At 40.3% G+C, this 23,721-nt stretch overlaps 1 protein-coding gene across 5 annotated transcripts in view; it reads right to left on the bottom strand.

The window, feature by feature from the left end:
- The window catches only part of sbf1 (SET binding factor 1), a 66,522-nt gene that overhangs the window by 28,761 nt on the left and 14,040 nt on the right, over positions 1-23,721 (bottom strand). For 2 of the 5 annotated variants that reach the window (XM_020601280.1, XM_020601283.1), the window contains exons 2-10: positions 12,366-12,451; positions 11,362-11,499; positions 10,816-10,929; positions 10,591-10,701; positions 8,259-8,330; positions 4,792-4,821; positions 1,271-1,376; positions 808-940; positions 553-661 (exon numbers count right to left, since the gene is read on the bottom strand). In XM_020601280.1, the coding sequence (XP_020456936.1) occupies positions 553-661; positions 808-940; positions 1,271-1,376; positions 4,792-4,821; positions 8,259-8,330; positions 10,591-10,701; positions 10,816-10,929; positions 11,362-11,499; positions 12,366-12,451 (899 nt within the window). The remainder of the gene's footprint in view (positions 1-552; positions 662-807; positions 941-1,270; positions 1,377-4,791; positions 4,822-8,258; positions 8,331-10,590; positions 10,702-10,815; positions 10,930-11,361; positions 11,500-12,365; positions 12,452-23,721) is intronic. The other 3 variants (XM_020601282.1, XM_020601281.1, XM_020601284.1) reach the window with 3 other exon arrangements.

Below are 23,721 nucleotides of genomic sequence, written 5' to 3' on the forward strand. Positions count from 1 at the left end.
ATAACCTTGGACACCTGACGCCGACGACTGCTCACACACTGATAATGAGTGTGTGAATACTGCACCAAACACAGCATCTCACTAGTATGTGAAACAAGGAAACAATCACACACTGCTAACAGGAGCACTCATTACATTCTCAGAAGCTTTTAATAAGATACTGTAGCACCAAAATTATCTTCTTTGATCAAGTGCTCTGGACACTTAGTCATGGCCAAAAATACTGGCTCTCCTGCATTTCTCTCAGATAATGCACCACTTCTCCCAGAAAGTTATTGTAATCACAAATTCTTTAACAAACTAGTGGAACTTTCATTAAAAATCTACATGGAAACACACAGCTTGAGAACACCTACTTTGCTGTGCGCCAGTACAGTAACAAAACTAAAAAAAAAACAAACAAACATCTGGAGCTTCTATGCGTATTAACGCAAATTCATACACATTCAGAGTCACTGTCTCAGCATTTTACACAAAAGACGAATAGCGTTGATCTTGTCTTAATGAAGCCTTGTCACACTGGTCCATCATACTGTATTAATGAGAACTCACCAGTTCTTGTGTTTCGGAGCGGAAAAATGAGTTGACACCAATAATGAAGGGAGTGGGAGTGCTCAGGACCTCTAGTAGTTTTCCCGGCAGAATGGGAACATAAGTGAAGCTGAGAAACACAAACAGAGAGAGATTTAGCGTATCGACTGTTGTCAGCCATACCCATGCTTTTTTATGCTTTACTGCCACTAGTCAGAGTAACACCTAGAGAATCATCAGAAGACACAATACTGAGAATGAGGAAGGTAAAGACACCTGTATTTGAGGGGGAACATGATGGCCAGCAGTCCGCGGCAGGCATCTGTTAGTCTCTGGTAGCTGCTGGACAGGAACAGGATCTTATGTTCGGTCAGGGCGGCACAGAACAGATACAGCACATTAACTATACCTAAGAGAGGAGAACACAGACATGGCATCACTGGAAGCTCTAGGGCACAAAACATTTTTCTATAGAGTACATGTATTCATACTCCTGCTCACTATTCCACAAGTGAAAAAGCCCATTTTAGTTTTTCAACTACACTCCACTCAGTGGCCAATTGCATAAAACTGTACAGGTGTACCAGTAGACTATAAAGTGGCCAAGTGTACTTCATTACTGCTACAAGAATGAAGTCTTTGTATTCATCACAATTAACGTTTACCTTTTCTTTGAGACATGAACACACTATTTAGCAATGGGACAAGTGTACTAATCCTGTATTCTAATCATTTTTACCAAGCTGTCTGAAGAGCTGGGCCACACTGCTGCCGCTGACAGGAAGTGAGTCATTGATAGGAGTCTGGATAATTTGCCGGTCACCAGCACCAAATGTTATAGTCCTCTGCAGATTAAGCGAGAGAAGAGAACATAAGGATCGTGGGGGGAGGGGGGATTCAGAGAACAAAGAGTGTTTCTCAGAAAATCAGGGTTTGACATCTTGGTTTAATCGCAGCTGTGTGTGTCCAGAGAGCAGAGTCAGTCAACAACAGAGAGGGATGGAGGCTCCCAGAAGCTTAGCAGGTACATGACAGATAGGACACAAGCCATTCCAGTCGATCAGGACGTGAAGAGCGCTGGGCAGGACTCCATGCAAACAACCTTACTGCAATACAACACCAGCACCACCGTATCACTGACAGCGACATGGCAGGTGTTATGCACAGGCGATTTACCACAGTAGGTAATGTAAGCACAAGCGAAAGAGACTGATTAGGATGGATCTGTATGGGTGATTTATTTAGGTCCATGAAACATGTCCCAGGATAAATTTTCTCTCTTTTTGGAAATGACATCCGATATGTTAAAAGGCTTAAACAGTAATGTTGCACACAAACTGCTTACTAAATGAATAAAACTCAAGATCTTAGAATTGACACTGTATCCATTATAAACTGACTGGAAATCTACAGTCAGTACAGAAAGGTGTCAGACTCTTTCAGGTTTTCCACATTTTATTGCTTCAGACTCATCTTTAAATTGATTCACATAATTTTCTTCATCAATCTACACGCAATGCTTCATAATGACAAGGTTAAAACAAGTTCTGAAGTGTTTTATTAATTTATTAAAAATAAAAGACTGAAATATCCAATTTACGTAAGTATTCAGACCCTTTACTTAGTAATTGGTTAAAGCACCTTTGGCAGCACTGACAGCCTCAAGACTCGTTGAGACTGAAGCGACAAGCTTAGGGCACCTTTCTTTTGGAATTTTCTTCCATTCTCCTTGGAAGAATTGTTCAAGGTCAACCAGGTTGGATGGGGAGTGTTGGTGCACAGCCATTTTCAGGTCTCTCCAGTGATGATCTATTGGGTACCGGTCCAGACTCTGGCTGGAACACTCCAGGACTTTCACGGTGTTTTCCTGAAGCCACTCCTGTGTTTTCCTAGTGGTATGCTTCTGATTGTTGTCTTGTTGACGTGTAAAACTTTGCCCCATTCTGACATCCTGAGCACACTGGAGAAGGTTTTCATTCAAAATTGCTTTTGAATGCCCAAATTGCCCAAAAATATCCCCACAGCCTGATGCTGCCACCACCGTGTTTGACTGTAGGGATGGCATTATTGAGGTGATGCTCAGTACATGGTTTTCTCCACACACACAGCTGGGAATTGTGGCCAAATAGTTCTATCTTTGTTTCATCAGACCAGAGGATTTTGCTTCTCATGGTATGAGAGTGGTTCAGGTGCCTTTGGCAAGCTCCCAGTGGGTTGGTAATATGCTTTTTAATGAAGAATGGACTCCGTCTTGCCACTATACCATAGAGGCTTGATTGGTGGAGTGCTGCACTGATGCTTATCCTTCTGTAAGCCTGTCCCATCTCCATAAAGGAACTCTGGATCTCATTCATAGTGCCCCTTAGGTTCCTGGTTGTTGGTCTGACCAAGAACCCTGCTTACTCAGTTTGGCTGGGTGGCCAAATCTATGAGGACTGTCGGTGGTTCCACATCTCTTCCATTTGAGAATGATGAAGGCTACTGTGCTCCTGGGCACTTTCAATGGTACAGAAATGTTCTTGTATCATTCCCCATATCTGTCTTACACAATCATGTCTTGCAGGTACTCCCAACCTCATGGCTTTGTTTTCACTCTAACATACACCATCAACTATGAGATCTTGTATAGACAGGTGTGTGCCTTTACTAATTATATCCAGTACATTAAATTAAGCACAGGTGGGCTCTAATAAAGCTGTAGAAGCAGCTCAATGACTATTGATAGGAGTAGGATGCACCAGAGCACAACTGCTAGTGTCAAAACACAGGGTCTGAATACTTATGTAAATGGAATATTTCAGTCTCTAAGTTTTAACACATTTACAAAACACTCCAAAAACCTGTTTTCACTTTATCATTGTGGAGCATTGTGTGTAGATTGATGAGGGGGAAAAAATGAATTGACTCCATTTAAAGAGTCTGAAACATAAAATGTGGAAAACTTGAAATGGTCTGAAACTTTCCGTACTTACTGTACTGTGCTCCAGACAAAAGTCAAAACCAATAAATATTGTTTTTTTTATGTGGTCTGGATAACAAACATCCAGGAGGGGAAACAGATGATTTAGGCTGTAAAAATATAAATGTAAACAATACAAGTATAATCATTCATTTAATCTGAAACACAAAAGGGGAATCTACAGAGATAAGATCAGCTGACAGCATATCTTGGAGTCATGATTTCTGATACATATAAAACATTTCAAACTAATTTTATTTAACAGTCCCCATAATGTGATCAAATTTGTGTTTCCTGTTGGTAAGAGAAAACAAAATTTAATTTTCAGCAGCAGTACTCATGTAAGGAGGTGGTGGTGGTGGTGGTGGGGGGTGGGGGGTTAGCAGCATGATCTCATGCTCTAGAGCAGCGACAGCATCAGCGTCCACAGATTAGCTGTTAGCGATTCAATGCTGTGATCAAACATCTGATCATCTGGTGTGTTTTATTTGGTGCTTGCCATTTGAGATCAGATAGTAAGTGGCAGATGTGCAGAGGAGCATTATTTACATGACTGAATACTCAGTTCTAACAGGCTGTCAGTCTGAATAATTTGTATTAAGAACCTCATGGATCTGCTGTAGGATCTTCATCACTAAGTGACTAAGATAAGCTATGGCCTCAAAATCTTGCTCTAGTAGTAAACTTAATGTCAACCTTTAGTTAGTTTCAATCTCTGGGCAACACTTTACCTTCAGTCCCCCTGAAAACTTAACTACTGATATTTGTGCTGGCACTCCCTATGCCAACCTTTTAGCTAGTTTACTATTTCAATAGAGGTTGTAGCCTACTAAAAACTGTAGCTGGCAGCATTCCAGCCATGAGGATTTAATTATGACAGTTGTGGCTTTCTAGATGAGAGGCATATTAGAACAATACATTCTTTGGCCCTGAGAACAAAGGGGACATCACAATGTTGTTCTTGGAAAGCAGAAATTATAAGTGATAAAACCTCATTGTGCTGTACAGTTATGAAATACAGAAACGCAGTTGATTATATTAAGGAAACAAATCAGCCATAAGATCAAAATTTTCAGTATCATGAATCTATGGAAAAGGTGAGAAGCTCATGCTTGCATCAGAAGCGCAGCTATATGATCAGTTGTTGGTCACATATTGAGTTTGTATCAAAGCATTTTGATTGATTCTCCCGGCAAAGGAGGTGTGCGTGGGCTGGCTGAGGGGGGCGGGTGGAGAAAAGGAAGCTAGGAAAGGTCAGATCTGACAGGTGGCGAGGGGAGAATTAAGTCAGGCTGGCGTACCAATCTCTCTTCTCTCTCCTCTTGGCCGAGCTACACAAGCACCCAGCAGAGAGACACCGCCAACCCGCAAGATAAGACACATGTTAGAAACAACAGGAGCGAGGGCACAGAACAACCAAACTTGGCAACAATATGACAGTGATGCATCAGCATCGCAAAACAATGAAGCTGCATGAATGATAACATATAAACATCAACTGCAAGATGAGGGCCATGTAAAAATATAGGATGAGTGCAACAACAGATATGACAAACACATGCAAAACAAAGTAAAGCCATTATGTGGCAGAGCAATAAGAGATGATTCATTGTGTTATTTCACTCCCAACTCAAAATAAACACAACAGTGCAAATAATGTTTATTTGTCATAAATAATACCTATAATATAATTACAGTAACAGTATGGGACGAGGGTTTCTAGATGACTATTTTTTTCTAGTGGTCCACAGTATGGCATAGACACCCTACAGAGGGGGAGCTTCACTGAACACATTTCGTGTTTTTAATCTTAGGACAAACTCAAAATGGGGATCCATCAGAAACCATCAAATGAGTTAGATCAAGTCCTACATCCTGGCATGGTTCTGAAATCACACCGTAACAGTAACACTGGTCTAATGAGGGAATCTCAAAAGAGGAAATATTTTTTAATTACAAAACTGAAAATATCTGACAGCAGTATGGCTTTACTGTTTTAAGCAATAACAGGTACTTAAAGGGATACTGGAAACAGGAGAATTCCCACAATGAAATCCCCTTCCAACCTCAAACACAATGACAGTGATGATAGGCTAAGGGAGGAACTGAGGTTCACAGTTTATATTTCACCTTTTGTGATCAAATGACAGAAAGTAGCACTGACAGAACAACTTGTGCAACTTCCAGTTTAAAGTGGGTTATCGCTCAGTGGTGGCCTAAATGTCTAATTCAGAGCACATGGCAATGTGACGAGTAACGACCAAAAACTGGGACTGAAATTCCCACTGTGACAATTATTTTTAGAGACAAATAAGCAAATTCCTGTAACAGCTCAATCACTAACAAAAGCAAACATTTGACTGTCTTCCATAGTAAACAGAAGTCATGCCCCACTATGGGGAAACCAGCCAGGAGCCCACACGTACTCACACGAACCCAGGTCAGAGGTCAGGGTCACGTACAGATTGTGTGGATTGAATATGTTGTTTAAGGGGACTTAAAACACACAAATGATGTATGAAAACCTAGTAGACTGTCACTTTGCTGTGTTAGGGATGGCCTTGCTAACCACAAGGTTCCACTTCTGTAATTCATCATTTCTCACATCAGGCCAACAGCCTGAAGTCCACTTCACATTAGAGCAGTGCAACGTGTTTAGATAAATAACTGGATTGTTGTAACATCCTGCTGCACAGCTTGTCTCAGTCACACACATCAGTCACTGTACTTCACAAGCTGCACAGCAGTGCTGTCATTAACTGGACCTTTTAAAGGAGTTCAAACACCTTTTAGTCACTCAACAGACATTGATACAACAGCCTGCCCCACTACCAGAGCATGGAAATGTGGCACTTAACCCCACAGACGCTGTGGTGGGATCTTGAGAGCTGTGCACAAAATGAATACCCTCAAACATCAATGAACTGAAGCAATGTTGTAGAGAAGAGTGAGCCAGAAATTCTCAAAAACATTGTGAAAGAGTGATAAACTCGTACAAGAAATGTTTCCCTCAAGTTATTGTTGCTAAAGGCGGCTCTACATGTTACTGAATTATAGGGTGTATATTTTCCTATCTGGTTTCTGAAGGTTGGTTTACTTCAGGGAAATAGTAACCACCTATTAATATCTGTTGCGCTTGTTTGTTGTCGTCATCTGAGGTTGGTTGGTTGTTTGCAGAGTTTGTGAGGTTCACACAATTGTTTTTAGCCCTTGATGAATAAAAATAGAGACTTGAAGGAGGGTGTAATTTCTTTTTACCATGACGGTATAAGTTTATGTGGCTAACAAATGTTTGTTGGGTCATTTTGATTATAAACTTTGTCAGGGTGAAATACAGTACTTGAAAAGAAATGAATCCAAGGCAAACTTCTGAAAAACAATTAAAAGGCCTTTATTCAGATGGCTCTCATGGTGAGGATTAAAAAGGGCCACATTTATTGCTTTTAATCCTCACTATGTGAATAAAAGCTTTAACTATTTTTCAAACATCCCTCCCATTCATTTCTATGGGGGATTGCGTTCTCTGCAGCTGACACCAGCAACCCAGGAGGCTTGTGAAAAACCACACAGCCCAGTGCAGTTAGAAAGTCAGATGTGGTTCAACTTTCACCGCACCGGAGAGTGATAAAATCTCGCAAAAGTGCGGTGTTGACAAATGTTGATGTATGGGGGATGACTGGGACGTGGACGCCCATGGGAGGAGGACTCTTGTTAACCTTGTTAGCATGAGCATTCACTGCTATTCACTTTTAAATCTGGGCCACAGTCAACATACAATAATGACCTGCCATGTGTTTTCATTAGTTAGGGTACTGGATATTAAATTGTGCTTTTTATCTATCAATGGTGACACAGTGGTGGTGCTAAGGTAGAGTAGGCTACATTAGCACCATGGCTAACCAAAACACAAGAGAAGCTCACGTGCTGGAAACGTGAATGGAGCCATTCGCGTCAACCCCCCACCCACCCACTAATGCAGCCCCTTTTACCGGACTCAATCTAAACACCTGCTCAGTGTTGGCCTGTGCATTGATGAATGTGTGTTAGTGCATGAGCAGAGCTGTGCATTAGTCTCTGCTGCTTGGGTTTATATGTGTGTTAATACTGGTTAGAACTGATTCTCTCATTCAGATGCTGTGCTGTCCATTAGGAAGCCATCTGCTGTCCCATATGCTCACCCAGCAACTGCACTCCAACCTTCCCAGCCACAGGAGTGTGCGTTTTCTTGTACTTTCTATATAACAATGAACAAAAAAAAAGCATTTTTTTGCTACAGAGTGAGGGCATTTTGGCCAGTTCTCACTTGCTGAAACATGTTTTTGAGGGTTAAGACTTGGTTTTAGGGTTCAGGTTAGGTATTAGGGTTATGGTTAAGCATTTATAGTTGTGATGGTTAACGTTAAGGTAACAGGCTTGGGAATACATTGTTATCTAGTGTCCTCACAAAGACAGAAGTACAAATACAGTATGTGTGTGTCTTTTAGAGAGTGAAAAAAAACGTGAATATAATCAGTATTTTAAAATGCTTAATAGCTGCACCAAATCAAGTTGATGACAAACACAAGAGAAGAAAACTATCTGATCACAAAACAGAAAAAAGCAGTAACAGCTGAAGCACCATCAATCACAAATGATTTGAAATGACTGGAGGAAGAAACACATTCCTAAAAAAAAAAAAAAGAAAAACAACTCTGGTCTGTTTGATTAACAGAATCAATAAGATCAAGCTGGTTGTTGATTGGCGAAGCTTGCAGAATGGGAAAGTTACCTGGAGACAGGCCCGCAGCCAGTCACAGGCCTGAGGGACCTTGTCTAAACTACAAACTGGAGTCTCATCTATCTGTAACAAAGAGGAACCAGTGTACAGTAGGATGTACATAAAGGACACACATGGGTTACAACATCTGGAAAACACAGCGGTAGAGCTCAACTGATGCAAATTTTAAAAAAAAGAGAGAGACTTCCTTCTGTTTGTGCACCATCAGCATGACAGCCAGTATAACAGGGATGTTTAATTTACTTACACAGAAAAATGTATTAAAAACATAAAGGAGTAGAAATAACAAATCATGAATCTTACAAAATATATGAAAAACAAGGGTAAAGAGAAAATTGTTTAAAAATAAAAGAGGGAGAAACAACTAGAAAAATTCAGAATATGTCATGAGAAATAATTTGTTTACATTAGCTCGATGTGGTGTCAAGTAACACCTGCTGGTGATGTCCGCGTACACATGCATATGCGTGACAAAATGCAAAAAATGACTCTTCTAATTTGTGGCATAGTGTTGACTCATGTTAGTGGAGATTTTTAACGTGATGAGTTCCACATGTACATATACGACCCCAGAAAAGCAGAGGCCTGGATTCAAGCAATGGTGCCAAAACGTGTACCTCAGATATGGTATGTTGAATAAAAGAAAATGCAAACATGCTTAGTTTGCTTATCTGGTTACAAATGTAAGGACTTGATGGCAAACACTACTTGTAAAATTTAAGGATTTGGTCTATATGTGCAAAGTGGCACCGATCATCCACAAAGGAGGTGATCAGAGGTTTCGTTAACCCAAACTTTTCCATCATTGTTGAAAATTTACATAGCGAGGGCTACGACGCATGTCTGTGACCACTATGAGTCACATGCAGCTGCGGCTCTGGAGCAATAGGAGCACATGCAGCGGACTCCTCCCGGTGAAGTGAGTGCTTCAGGACTGGGAAATCCCAAGTTCAGAGCAACCTCTAATCACTTCCAGAGAGAAATATTCCCCAAACTCAAAACTTGCCAAGTCCAGTCTCCAGGGCATCAGCAGAGCACCCTGGTTGTGAAAAACCTAATGACAGTTGCCTCTGCAGCAAGCTAAGCTGCAGCAGGTCAGCTGAGTTCAATTCATTTACATAACTTCATGTAACTGGGTTGTTCATTTTTTAATGGTAATTGTCTAATTTTGTAAAATTGCACTGTTCATATTTGCTTGTTTACGCACAATGGCTGCAGTGTCTTCAGTGTCCTCCGTTACACTGTGGAAAAAAATATCATCTGTGGTGTTGACATGAAAAGTTGGCCACACATAAGCTTGTTCCATATATTAATTATTAAAAAATTAACTGAAAATTAGGTGCTATGAAATATGGCTTATAATTAACTAGTGAAATTAAACTGACAGGTAATAAATTATCATCAAAGTGACAGACAACAAGAAAGTCTATTGTGACCTCTGGAGGGGAAGGGTTTCACAAATCTAATGTCTCCCAGTAAACTCATAGCAATGAAATGAAATAAATAACACTAATGTCTATACTTGTGTTTCCAGGATGGCTGCCTGAGCTGTCCATGACACTGCTCCTAAGGGATAGAGATCTGCTATAAAACCAGTTCTGTGAAGAAGATTAATATCATTTTAAAGCTAATTACTGAAACTATCCATCCATTATCTATACCACTTATCCTAAAGAGGGTCACGGGGGTGGTGGCTGGAGCCAATCCTAGCTGACACTGGGTGAGAGGCAGGGGTACACCCTGGACAGGTCGCCAGTCTATCACAGGGTTGTCACATAGGGACAGAAATCCACACACACCCACACTCACTCCTACAGGTTTACAGTCACCGATCAACCTAAGCTGCATGTCTTTGGACTGTGGGAAGAAGCCGTAGTACCCGGAGAGAACCCAAACGCACAAAGAGAACATGCAAACTCCACACAAAAAGGCACTGGGTAAACTCTCTTGCATACATATACACATGAAGAAATAGGCTGTCGAACCTCTCCAACCACAGCTAATATTCTCCTGTTGTGCTGAGCTAACACAAATTCAGGCTTAGAAGACCATGTTAAACAGGGCGCTATGCTAGCAGGCTCCAAGCTCTGAACTCCCTCATGAACTCCCTGAGTAAGGCAGAGGGTGACACAAGGAGTGTATATCACCTAGCAAGGCTGGAAAGCACAAAAATAAGACTTAGGAATGGTGCCACAGTTTTATGTTAATCCTTGGAGTGTTATTCAAGGTTTATATGACAGTGACTTTTGCCTTTGGAGGGTATTGTAGTTAGTACAGTTGCCCATATGTGGAAAAAGAGGGATGAATAGTCAAGCAGTTCTACCTGGGAGCCTCCAGCGATGGGAATGATACAGGTGAGGAGATTTCCGATCACTGTTTCCAAGGGAACAGTCAGGCCATCTACATGGATGGTGTAGATCAGACCCAGACAGTTCTGTTCAGCAAAGCAGGAAAAATGCACTAGTCAAGGGGTCAACCAAAACTGTACAAAGCTATACTGATGTATTAGAAATTACTGGAGTACTAGAAATTACTGTGTGTGGCATACCCTGAACACCTCAGTGTAGTCCAGTCGGGACACCAGCACCAGGCTCTTGGGGGCAAAGACTTTAGCTGATTGAACAACACCCGGCTCCTCATCCACCTCACTGGCCTCAGCCTTCTGCAGTTGAACACAGAGCACTCCAGGCTGAGATAAATACTTCAAATATTCACTATTTCAAACAGGATGTCCAATTAAAAACACAAAAAAGTGAATGTGTGATTGATGCAGCAGCAAAAATACTCAATCACCATAGAGATGCAGGTTCCTCATGGACATGTGTTCCAACAAAGCAAATTGGCAATAATGACAGATGGAAAGTATTAAAGAATGCATTAAATAGATGTATTATTCAGTCTCCACTTCTCTAGTAGTGGGTGTGTATGGAAAAAAAAAAGACTATTTACAGAGCCTGTGTCAAGTGTCACGTGAATCCTATACTAAATTATCCACACAGCCCACAGCTCATGTCACTGTTAATGCACTAACAACTCCGACTGGAAGGACAGGGCACAGATCCCTGAGACATCACTTAAATGATGTGTATCTCACCTGTGGGTTGTCCAGGCCCTCCCAGAAAGTGAAGCAGGCACAGTAATGACGGTCCGAGTTGATGTCAGTCAAAACTGCTACAACGAAGGAGGCGGGCTGCCACTCACGCACCAGCTGCCAACCACTGGGCTGACAGAACTAGAGAGGGAGAAGGGTGAGAAGGTGAAAAGGTGAAGGCAACATCGGGGCCAGAGGTAAAACAGGAATGGAATCAGATGGAGATGGGAAGAAAGGATGAAAAAAGGAAAAGAGAAAACAATTAGTGCACATACCAACCTGGCAACCCAGCTGACAGACAGTAGTGGGTCACATGTGCTTACTGCACCTCAGGGTGATTAACCCTGGGCTGGGCTACCATTAATGCACCAAAACAAGTTCTCAAGAGATTGTCGGCTTTAATAAAAAGATAATGACAAAGCCGCCAAAGGCTCTGACTGCATGGTGTGAATACAGTAGATGTTAAAGTATACTTTGCTCTCATTTTAAATATTATAGTTGATTTTTAAAAGTTACATAATTTTCAAATTGACTATTTTTAATGTGTCAATGAGTACTGCCAGTGAGATGCCTCACTGAGGTGAGATAACAATAGACTCAATATTATTGTTTTGACTTAACAAGTAAAAAAGTAATGGCACTGTTTAGAATGTCCTGTTTTTGTTTTTTTTTTGCATGAATTGGTCATGAAATGTGATTTGAGCTTCACCAAAGTCACAGATATCAAACAATATTTCTAAGATGATAAAATGCAAAAGGTCATGATCTTTCATGTCTTTACTGAACACATCCATAGCAAATAAAACACTTAACATTTATGCCATTGACACAACTAGTTAATGCAGCTTTAATTAAACACTCTAGGCCCTTCCATACTGACTTTTCAAGGCGGGAATCGTGCTACTTTATTCCGTCATCGGCTTGGTGTGTCTCTGCCCTTAGCCATGACAGGGTTAACCATCTTGCTACTGAGCTATACAAGAACATGTCTGTATGTGTTGACCTACCAGCTCTATGCCTTGTGGGAATGAGCTGTCCTCCCATTCTTTCTCAGGAAACCGCTGAAGAATGCGACCTTGACCTTCACCCTCCACTGCAGAGAGACACAGAGAGGAATACATACAAAGGTCAGTCTTCGTTATTTATACTGATTGTTGTCCATTTGTTTCTACTACTAAACTCCCTAAGGTTTTTTAAAAACCAAGGCAACACAGTAACATTCTTCTTTCCGTGTTTTACCATTTCTATGTTGGCATATATTGTAGATAAACTATAAAATCAAATATGTAAAAAAAAAAAAAAAAAGGGATTCGTCACACCATGACACACCATTCCGCAGATTTGGGAAACTGGTGTCCAGTGTATGGCCTGATGTCATTTTAGGGTTCAGTTTTGTTTTCTGGATAAGAATATGACTGAGTGGTATATACTACAGACAGCGAGGCAGCAAATTAGTGTACAAACAGGAAGGAAGGGGGCTGCCACGCCAAACTGTTCCGACTGTTCTGATGAGGCCACACAAACCCATTTTCAGGTTTCAAAACAGTAACTGCTCAGTAACTACTACTTTGATAAGATCTCAGATTACTTACGAGAAACATCTCATAATTACAGCTGTTTTTCAGGTTAGTCTTTTAAATGAGTCAATATCTGCCTGTTAAACAGTAGTTGGATGTGTTACAGTGCTTGTTTGCTGTCGTTTTATTGAGACCATTTCCACTGCTGGCCAGGATCTGGATCCTCACAGCGGTACAATGATAAGACAAAGACTGACTTATGTAACAGCACAGGCCTGTCTTTCAGCTTAGCCCCACTTGGGGCCCTGCAGGCTGCTTAATGGCAGCATTCATCTGCACAGAGAAGAACCTCCCAATACAAAAGATGAAAATATAGCAAAACTGATCAAAATGAAATATCATCCTAAACTAAATAAAGGAGACATGTTCACCAGCATTTAGACCAAACCTGGATGTTTTGTGCTAAATTCTGCCCCAGAAAAAACAACAGAGCATGTGGGCTTTCACCCAGGGAGCCAAAACAGAAGCACAGACACACAATGACAATACACAAACAGAGAGCAGGCCAGTCATCCACTCTCCACAGCAAACTATGGAAATGCGGGCACTTGTGGGTATCACGCTCTGGCTTCAGGTCATCAGAGATGAGATTTCCTTTTAGTTCTGAGATGACTGCACCACATTCCTGAGCCCCGACCTGCTCTAAACTATTCAGGTATTAACAAAAATCACTGAACCTAAAGAGGGAACACCAAGAGTTGTACTGCATTACTTCTGTAGCTTGGATTATTTGGTCACAGGACCAAAATGGTGCATGACAGAAAAACCTGTAACCCTCTATGGGTTCAAGCTGGACCTTCGAACTCGGAGTATACTACAAATAAAATATCCACACTATTTCTGTATGTAAGACCAAGAAAATAACACAAATGTGTAGAATACAAATGTTCATTTATCAGTGGTGCCATATGCATTGCAAGTAGTACAGTGGCATCTACATAAAAATAAATTATATTCACATAACAGAGCTGCAAACTGTCACATAAAAATTATGAGAAGAGCTGAAAATAAATCACAGTCAGCTGGTAGGGAATTTGTTATGACACTTAAGGACATGTGACTTAGCCAGCCCCCTTGGTACACTGTGATAAATCATCTGATAACAACATACCGGAGCTGATGCATGCTGGGACTTGATGTGACCTAACACCCTCCTTAGGGACCACTGACTTTAAAAAGCTGAGAAAAGATCTCGCCTGCACAGTCTAATGTTATGTTCTTTTAACAATATGTTGTCAGTAGATGTCAAGCTGTAGTTGTGTCAGGCAGGCACGCACAGGGTGCAAATCAGGGCTGGTGCAGACACACTATTGACTAATAGTTAGAGCGGGTGGGGATTAATCAACCAGTTAAAGCGCGATGCTCTGCAGCTGGGGGAGGAGTGTATGATATGAATGAGTCAGCAAAGAAGTCTGCTGGGAGTGGCGTGCAGGACTCTGAACCACAGTCACTAGAGACAGAGACATACACATACAGACACACAAAATCACTCACACTTATGTTTGATTTCTTGTTGTGCTCCCTGCCTCAGAGATCTGTTGGGAGTGGTTATAGCCAGGGATAACCCAACCAGCAAGATAGACATTTCCATGGGTTGAAAGAGATCAGTACAATAAAATAAGGTACTGTCACTGAGCCTCTTTGATAGCAAACAGCTAGCTGTACAACAGGTTCCATTAATGAACTGAAAACAATAACAGTTATGACTTTCCATATCAGACTTTCTCTGCATTTTCCAAAAATAATGCAGGTTACAGACATTATAGACAGTGTTTGGTCTGTTGGTCATACAACATCTTCTCTGAATACAATAAGCAAACAGAATGAGACAGTATAGATGTTAGAAAGTAATCCTATTAAAGTGAAACCAAAGTTACATGTAAATACTTCATCATTTGCTGCCCATGACAGCTCAATATCAGACAATTTGAGACCTTTCAAAGAATGAACAGGTATAGACAATGGACAGATGCATACTTGAAATTGTTGTTTGCCTGAAGCACAATATCCAACAGCAAAGAATATACCTAATGAATATCTGAAGCATTGTGTCGGCCGCCCATACATGAAGAAATAACATTAAAACCCAGTAATCATTCATTCATAACCTTTCTAAAGCCTCACCCTAAGGCCACAGAAAGTGAAATGAACCTTGTACCACTGCAGAGGGCTGCAGCAAGTAGGACAGAATCAGGCACAGAGCAAACAGAAAGCCAGGAAACCAGCAGTCCTGGCAGGGAGCTGCAGTATTTTGTCAACATCAGCTTGCACCAGGGCTGGCACGACTTCTGTCAACAGCAGATCCGGTTGGTGTGATGCTAACGTCAAACAGCAACCAGCACGTGAGTGAAAAAAGACTTTGCAACTATAGTGCAAATATTTACTTTAAACAGTAACCTTTTGAACAGGTAAGTGTTACTAAACTGGGTGGTTGTAAAGCAGCTACACAAGCTAATAAGAACAATAGCTGACTCACTGAAACACTCTTGCATAATCTCTCATATCTCCTTGGCCAAAAGAGAGACCATTCATGGTGCCTACAATGAAGCAAAAAGCAGTATATTGAATACTGAAAATTGAAGAGGCTATCTCAAGAACAAGCTGTATGAGAGCAATTCTCTAGATAAAAATCACCAAACGTCATTATGCTAAGTCCACAGTGCAGATCCCAGAGACTGATAGCGAACCCAAACTCCGGTTACTTCAAGCACAGAGGTCACCTAAGAGCTTTAAGAGGAGTACAAATGTTGTCAGTAGTTTTCTAAGAGTGAACTACTCTTCAGCTCTTACAGGACCAAAATAATAATAATACAGTCTTGTATTATCATCCACAGTGTCACAACACTGATTTAACTATGTTACTATATAAAAAAGATCATATGGATGGCCATTAAATAATAAAGATTTGTATCTTATGCACAGAAAAAGAAAAACGACAACAAAGAAAGAAAAGCCAGCTATTTCTTACAAGCCAAGTTAGGTTACTGTGGCAAATGATTCTTTTGCAAAAACAAAAAAGTAATAATACTATTATTAGTACCAGTATTACTATGAAGCCAGTAATAAAATTTAGGGAACTCATCATCACTTTCTATATTATATACAGAGGTCAAGATAAACTTTTTCCATTGTCTGTCATCTTGACGGCCATAATTTTATATTACCTGTCAATTTAATTTTCATTTTTGAATGATAAGACATAGCATATATAATGTCATTTAAATTGAATTCATTTTATTTTTTTATAATTAATATACAGAACAAGCTAATGTGCAGTCACTTTTCATGTAAACTACACTAAAAACACTGCAGCCATTGTGCACAAACAAAATGAACAATGCAATTTTACAAAATTAGACAATTACCATTAAAAGATTAACCCATTTACACAAAGTTTGGCTAAAGGTACTGAACTTGGCTGACCTGTTGTAACCTAGCCTGATGAAGAGGCGACTGTCAATATGTTTGTGTCTTCAGACAGACGATTTAGCACAACCGTTATAATTTAGATCTGAACGCTGAACCCAGTCCATTTAAAACAAATTTCTCTCCATTATGTCCCTGGACAGTACCACTACCTTGTTGAGCTGCAGTGGAGTTACTACTTGCAACTGGCTTTTTACTAATGTAGATGTATAATCAATATTGCAATCTCTCTGAGAGATACAGTATAATAGCATAGACTAACATTAGTTTCAATCAGTAACACCATTACACTGTAGGTGAACTGCTTACCATCATCACCGTGGCCTTTTAGGAACATTACACACAGGTATCTTTAGTTCGGCTGATTAATAAATAACGACACATTATGTATTTATTTTCATGTACTCCTTTGTCAGCTGCTGTTAGCTTGACTGGTTATGGCACCGCTGTTTCCCTCACAGCAATTCATGTAACTCTCAGCTTTGCAAATAGCATCCTTATGTCCATTTTGACCATTTCAGGATCTCTCCGGTGAAATCTGAGTCACATATTTGTAAAACCTCAAAAGTACTACAGCTGTCCAATCTTCCAGGTACGAACTTGTTTCCGAATTGACTCTGAGTACATATCCAGTAATAAACACTGGCTAAAACTTGCATGTGACTACTAAGACCTACCCCCCCCACTGAAGCACAGCAAGGTACTGTCCAGGTAAATAAAAAAGGGAAATGTGTTTTAAATACACTGCAACTATGAAATATACCAAGTTCGAATAGTGGGACAACTGAAGCTGCATTTGAGCCTGAAACAAACTTTGGATGTTGTGCATGTTTTTACAGAACAAGAGTTGTGTTTGTAGGCACAAATGTTAAGCCTTTGTTCAACACCTGCACTTGTACATTTGATAGCTCTTTTTAGAGAGATCAAACACAACATTGTGTATAAGGTTACCTTCAAGGAGCGGTGGATTTAACCACATTTATTGTATCCCTCTTTTTCCCACATTTCCTTTTGATGCTACTCGTCAACATCAGCAAGCCAAATAGATTTTCACATCAAACTATGTAAATAGGGAATCTGACCTCCCTTCCTTTAACAACATATGGAACATTTCATTAAGCAGGGACTATCTTATGGCACATGATTTGTTCATTATAGTGTAGCAGGTGCTTGTTCATTATGGTTTTTGTTGTTGTTGTATATAGAGGTTGGAAGCTGCTTTTTTATACTGCCTACATGGCACACATTAATAACTGTTTGCTTCCATAATCTGTATATACTATAGCTCTGTAAATGTATAGTTTGGTTTTGGTTGGTAAATATATGTAATTTAATGTTGGTAGGTGGCATTGTGAGGTTTTCAGTGAGGCAAACCTAGAGACGACTATGATCTCAGGTAGCTACCTGGTATAATTCCTTGGTAATAAGCTGACTGATACTTAATTGTTGGTGAAAAGTTCCAACCATACAACTTAATGTAAACAATAAATATGTTAACTTAATATGAGACAATTTCACTAAATAAAAGTTAATATCTAACTGATATGATAAGACCATTTTGAAAGGCTGACTAGTGGAGTGGCCTTGCAGGGATGTGATATCTAGATATCAGCCAGACCGGTTGTGTAACAGCCAAGCCAAAACCCAAACAATACCCAATCCTATCCTCCTTCTGATTTTGACGATTTCCTCCTTCACCATCTACCCTTGAATCTAAACTTGAGATATGACAATGGACCATGACCTCTTTGGCCATCTGGCCATCTCACTCTGTATGCTCATTTGGCTTAAAGCACTCGCTGTGCCTAAGTGGTGATATGATAGGAAAACCCTTAGTAATGATGTTAATAAATATAACAAGAAAATGCACAGGCACTTTCCCCACAGTTGTTGTCTTTTACTGGTCTCAAAATAAAATCCTGAGTCCACTTTGTCCGAGACTAAGACAAGACCAATTAAAAAATGTGGATAATTCTGAGACAAGACAAAGACCTGCAAGAAGTGGTCTCAAGACCAAAACTGATCTCAAGTACTACAACATTAGCTCACACATACTACACTCACACTGTCATCCCATAAGTGTCTCCAGTGCAATGACAACTAAAAGCATGACAAAACCCTAAAACCAGCACTCACAAAGAAATAAAATGGTCACAAGTTACATGGACTGTAATCACTATAAACTACAGCCTCAAAATGCACCAATCATCTAATAACACAGCTGACAGATTTAAGAAGAACAAAACATATAAGCTCTACGTTAATATCTGCTGCAAGGCTACTGGACTGTACCACAGTTATATTTTACACCTCATGAATGGGAGGGAGTGTAACTGCAGCTGTGTCTTCACAAGCAACACAATCAAAGTCACAAACAGTGCACTCAGTTCCTACAGTGCTGAGCAGCCACAGAGATTGTCAATGAGAAGGTTGTGAACAGGCTTTTCGTCCACTGCAGACTTCTCTCAATAGCAGCAAACACCACCAGCCAAATCAGGCTGCCACACTTCCTGGTTTGCCACGCAAAACCAATCAGTCACAATAGTTCAGCCTGGCTATTTCAAAAAGGTTTAGAAGTTGATTACAGACACTCAAATCTGCTTGAAACTGAAAAGCCTTAGAAGTACATTCACTGGAGTCAGTAAAAAAATAAAACAACATTGTTTACTTTTTAATTTAAGCAAAATACAGTATAGCTTGATATTTTGACTTAACAGTTATCATTACCACTTGACAATCCAGCCATCCCTTCACATTCTCACCAAATCCTAGCATCTTCCTGCTCTGCCATTATCTTCCAGCACGCAGCTGGCTGATACAGCTTTACAAAGAACAGCAGTAACTGTTACTGTACACACTGTTTATACAAAGACCACTTGTTCATAAAAAAAGTATTCAACAAGTGATAACATACTATAATTCTCATGATACCTAAATGTAATGGATGGAGTGGTGTTGCAGTGGTTAGCATTGTCACTTCACAACAAGAAGGTTTTGGGTTCGAACCTTATAGTTTGGATGGATATACATAAACATAACAGACAAGAGACTAGAAGTATGTTTTCTTAGAAGTAACATAAATTTAACTTAAGTTTGTTGAAGATGAAGAAAGACAGTTTGACTGGGAGCAGTACTCAGTACAAAATCAGCTAGCATGTTAGCTAACAGGGACGGGCATTTCAAGCCAAAATGCCATTCAATATTCGCTGGAAACTATTTCACAATTATTCAAAGATCACGGACCCTACACCCCCACCCCCCACTGCATGTTTCTACTTTTTGTATTTGACACTGTAGTAAAATGATAACCTGACGTCATTATCACGTTATTCCCGGGTGCTGGCAAAAGCAGGCGAAAACAGTGGCTCTTTGTTTTTACAGACAAGACCATAGTCGCATGATTGTTTTTTTTTATTTATTTAATAACTATTTGAGTATCACTGCCCACCCCTATTAGCTCACACCACTACTTAGGAAACATTAGCATTAGCACAGACTGGCTGTCATTATTATCCTGTGTCTAATAATACTGCATAATAAACTCATATTTATCATTTAAGAAGGATCTGATTTTGTTTATTCTCTGCAGTCTGTTAAAAATCTATAAGCCTGGGTGTCATAGTGATTTTGATTCTTGCTTTTAACTCCAGTTCTTCAATATCAAGTACGTACTGCTTCTGACTGGTGGCAAATCACTTGAGCAAAACAAGAAACCAAAATATATTGAAAGCAAAAGAGAGCTGAATTTCAGGCTTTTTAAATACTTGGGCTGTTATAAATAATAGCATTATTAGTGATTAGTTAAAAAAAAACTGATTTCTTTTGATGTCGGGGGAAATCTTTTACGCTGCAGACCAACACCAAAGATACATGCCATCCACTATAAACCAGCAGAGGTACACTTATCAACCAAGAGGCTCAAAGTCTAAATTTGACAGGTGGTGCTTATTTGAAATAATACACATGGTAAAGGGAAGAGAGGGAGATAGAGCTGCAAAACATGAAAGGCAGGAACAAGGCAGGAAGTGGCTGTGTGTCTGTGTGCATCAGAGCTGGCAATGAATCTTCACACCGATGACAACTAGCAGTGATGCGCTCTGACACAGAATGGAAGGAGGCTGGCTGGTTATGTGATCACTGACTGATGTCAGTCATAGCTGAAATGAGTGTGTAGCTCAGAGTATGTGTGTGTGTGTGTGTTTGAGAGAGAGAGAGAGCTCTTAATATTGAATTGAATAGGTGACAGCTTCTCGTTTGCAGCCTTCCGAACCACAATGACAGGCAGTTTCCACAGCAACTGCACCAGTTGAGACAAAAGCGCTCGGAGCCTTGTGTGTTTTCATATCCGTTTGTGAAGATTTACAACAATGTACAAAATGATGTTTGAATTATGTTCTGAGGGAAGCTCTGAACAATGCCCCATCCTCTATCCATTTGTTTCAACTTTTATTTCTTTATTCACTGGCAAACATGCTGAGAATACCTTGTAAATTAAAGTAGTCTGCTCTCCTTCCTATCATCGGGAGGAATTATACCAGTAAGGGATGCAAACACCCTTAATAGTTTAACTGTTAACCAACAATAAGAATTCCAACCGATTAATACTACCAGTTGAACTGTCAAAAAAAAAAAAAAGTAAACTGTCTCCTGAATAACAGGCTATAGGGCCTACATTTGGGGGCGGCTGTGGCTCAGGAGGTAGAGCGGGTCGTTTCCTAACCGTAGGATTAGCGGTTCGATTCCCGGCTTGTCCAGTCAACATGTCGAGGTGTCCTTGAGGAAGACACTGAACCCCGAGTTGCTCCCGGTGATGTCACCGGTGTGTGAATGCGTGAGTGCTTGGGAGTGTGAATGGGTGAATGGCCGAATAATGTGAAAGCGCTTTGAGTGTGCTGTAAAAGTATAGAAAGGCGCTATACAAGTATAAGACCATTTACCATTTACATTTCAACTCATGGGGCTGTGCTGGAAAGCTAATCAGACAAGCTTCCCCAGGCTGGCCAGTAGTGAGGCGCTATCTTTGCATTTCTGGGCTGGGACATCAGAACTGTCAGACTGGGTATACTCCACCATTGGTATCATAATAAACAGACCAACCTTACAGCACATTGACATGTTGCTGTATTTCTGAACGAAAAACAGTAGGCTACAAGTTTCTGTTTAGTTAACCTGTTAGGTGTTTTGAAAAATCAACTGGACTAGGTCCTGGTGGGCATGTTTGGGCAGAGATCTCAAAACACAGCTGTAGATGGATGACAACTAATATGATATCACACATGCCTAAAGTAACCTGAGCTGCCACAAATCACCAGCACACATAGGCTACTTTATTAGGCTGTTTTACTCTATTCAAGTTCCATGTGTGAGACATTCATCCATTCTATAAAACCTAACATTTTCATCGGTTAACGGTTAATGAGCTTCGGCTATTGGTCAGGGAAAAAAAAATGTGAAAATGTGCATCCCTAATACCAGTATATTGTTGACAATACAATATGGCCCAGCCCTAGCTAAAGTATGATCAGTGTACATAAAGTGAGCTGCCATCACTGCACAACTTTTCAGAAAAACAGTATCTGCACTGTGTTAAGATAAATATATCCAGAGCTGAAGCTTTTGGTTGAAAACATGCAAAAGTATGACATCATCATATTCAGATCCAACACCACCCTGACAGTGCTCTCTCCGCTGTCCACCCAGTTTGCCACTACATACAAATAGTCTCACTTACACAGAAAGACACAGGCGCTTACTTGTTAACTTTCTAATACACACACACACACACACACGAACACACACACACACACACACACACACACACACACACACACAGTATGAGTTACTCTCAAGTGGCAACCTCTGAGGCTGAGAAATGAAGGCAATGCAGTAGTGCCAAAACCTGCGGTTCCTCGAATGGTCCAAAAGGGAGTCTGTGCCCATAGAGTCCCATGTTAAATTGTCCAAATTTAGAGCCGAAATAAACATGTTTAAAGCCTGGTTAAAAAAAATTTTAAAAAAAAGGTTACGGTCTCTATAGCTAATTTCCCCTTCCATGACAACTGTACAGAGGGGGAATTTTTATACAACTCATCAGCTTAAATTGTATTGAGACTAAAGGTTATACATAATTAAGGGTGTGGTCGCTCTGACTGGCAGGTGGAAGGGTCCCACCACTGGTGGCTAGCTTCATTCTGCCCCATTTAGCCCAGCTCAGCTACACTCATGTTCCACCTCTTTGCCCATTTTTGGATAAGCTGTAGCAGGTGGAGTTAAGCACCATCAGTATGGCAGCAGCCAGACTTGAGCTTCAAAACCACTCTTCAGGAAACCAGTGGGTGACATCACGATGGATGTGTCCATATTTTAAATACAGTTAGTGGTTATTCTCTAATTAAAAGCTACAGACCGAAGCAACACAAAATGGTTTTATGTCACCGAACTCCACAGAGCAGATCAGCACATCATTAAGTAATACCTGACATTTGGAAATGTCTGAATTTGGTGTCACATGATGGCAAAATGGTAGTTCTACATAACTAAATGAACCAATCCAATTGGCTGAGTGAAGCTGCCGTTCAGGATGTGAACAGAAGGTTAAAAAAAAGCATCATCCGTCATCCACCATCACCTGGAAATAGGGATGCACCGATACCACTTTTTTCAGAACAAGACCAAGTACAAAGTACATATTAGTACTCACCAATACAGAGTCCTTAATGATGTAATGTTTCTACTATAAAAAACTACAATTACCATAAAAGTGCAATGACTTTACTTTCTGATAGTGATTAAATAAAATATCCTATATAACTGGAGGCTGTGCCAACTGCCTGAAAACATTTTGTGAAAATGAACAAAGCACTGCTACCACTTCTATTGAATAACATGTAACTGACTGAATTTCTGTAGCCTGCTATACAACATACTGTAATACACTGGATTTTAATCTTTTTAGGAGAGAAACCCTGTGTTAGGATGTAGTGGTTTCACAACCTCCTGACCAGATTGTCACAGTTAAGGAGTGTATACAGTGGGTATGGAAAGTATTCAAACCCCCTTAAATTTTTCACTCTTTGTTATATTGCAGCCATATGCTAAAATCATTTAAGTTCATTTTTTTCCTCATTAATGTACACACAGCACCCCATATTGACAGAAAAACACAGAATTTGACATTTTTGCAGATTTATTAAAAAAGAAAAACTGAAATATCACATGGTCATAAGTATTCAGACCCTTTGCTCAGTATTTAGTAGAAGCACCCTTTTGAGCTAATACAGCCATGAGTCTTTTTGGGAATGATGCAACAAGTTTTTCACACCTGCATTTGGGGATCCTCTGCCACTCCTCCTTGCTCCTT

Source organism: Monopterus albus, unplaced genomic scaffold (assembly GCF_001952655.1).
Source record: "Monopterus albus unplaced genomic scaffold, M_albus_1.0 scaffold51.1, whole genome shotgun sequence".
Lineage (NCBI taxonomy): Eukaryota > Metazoa > Chordata > Actinopteri > Synbranchiformes > Synbranchidae > Monopterus > Monopterus albus.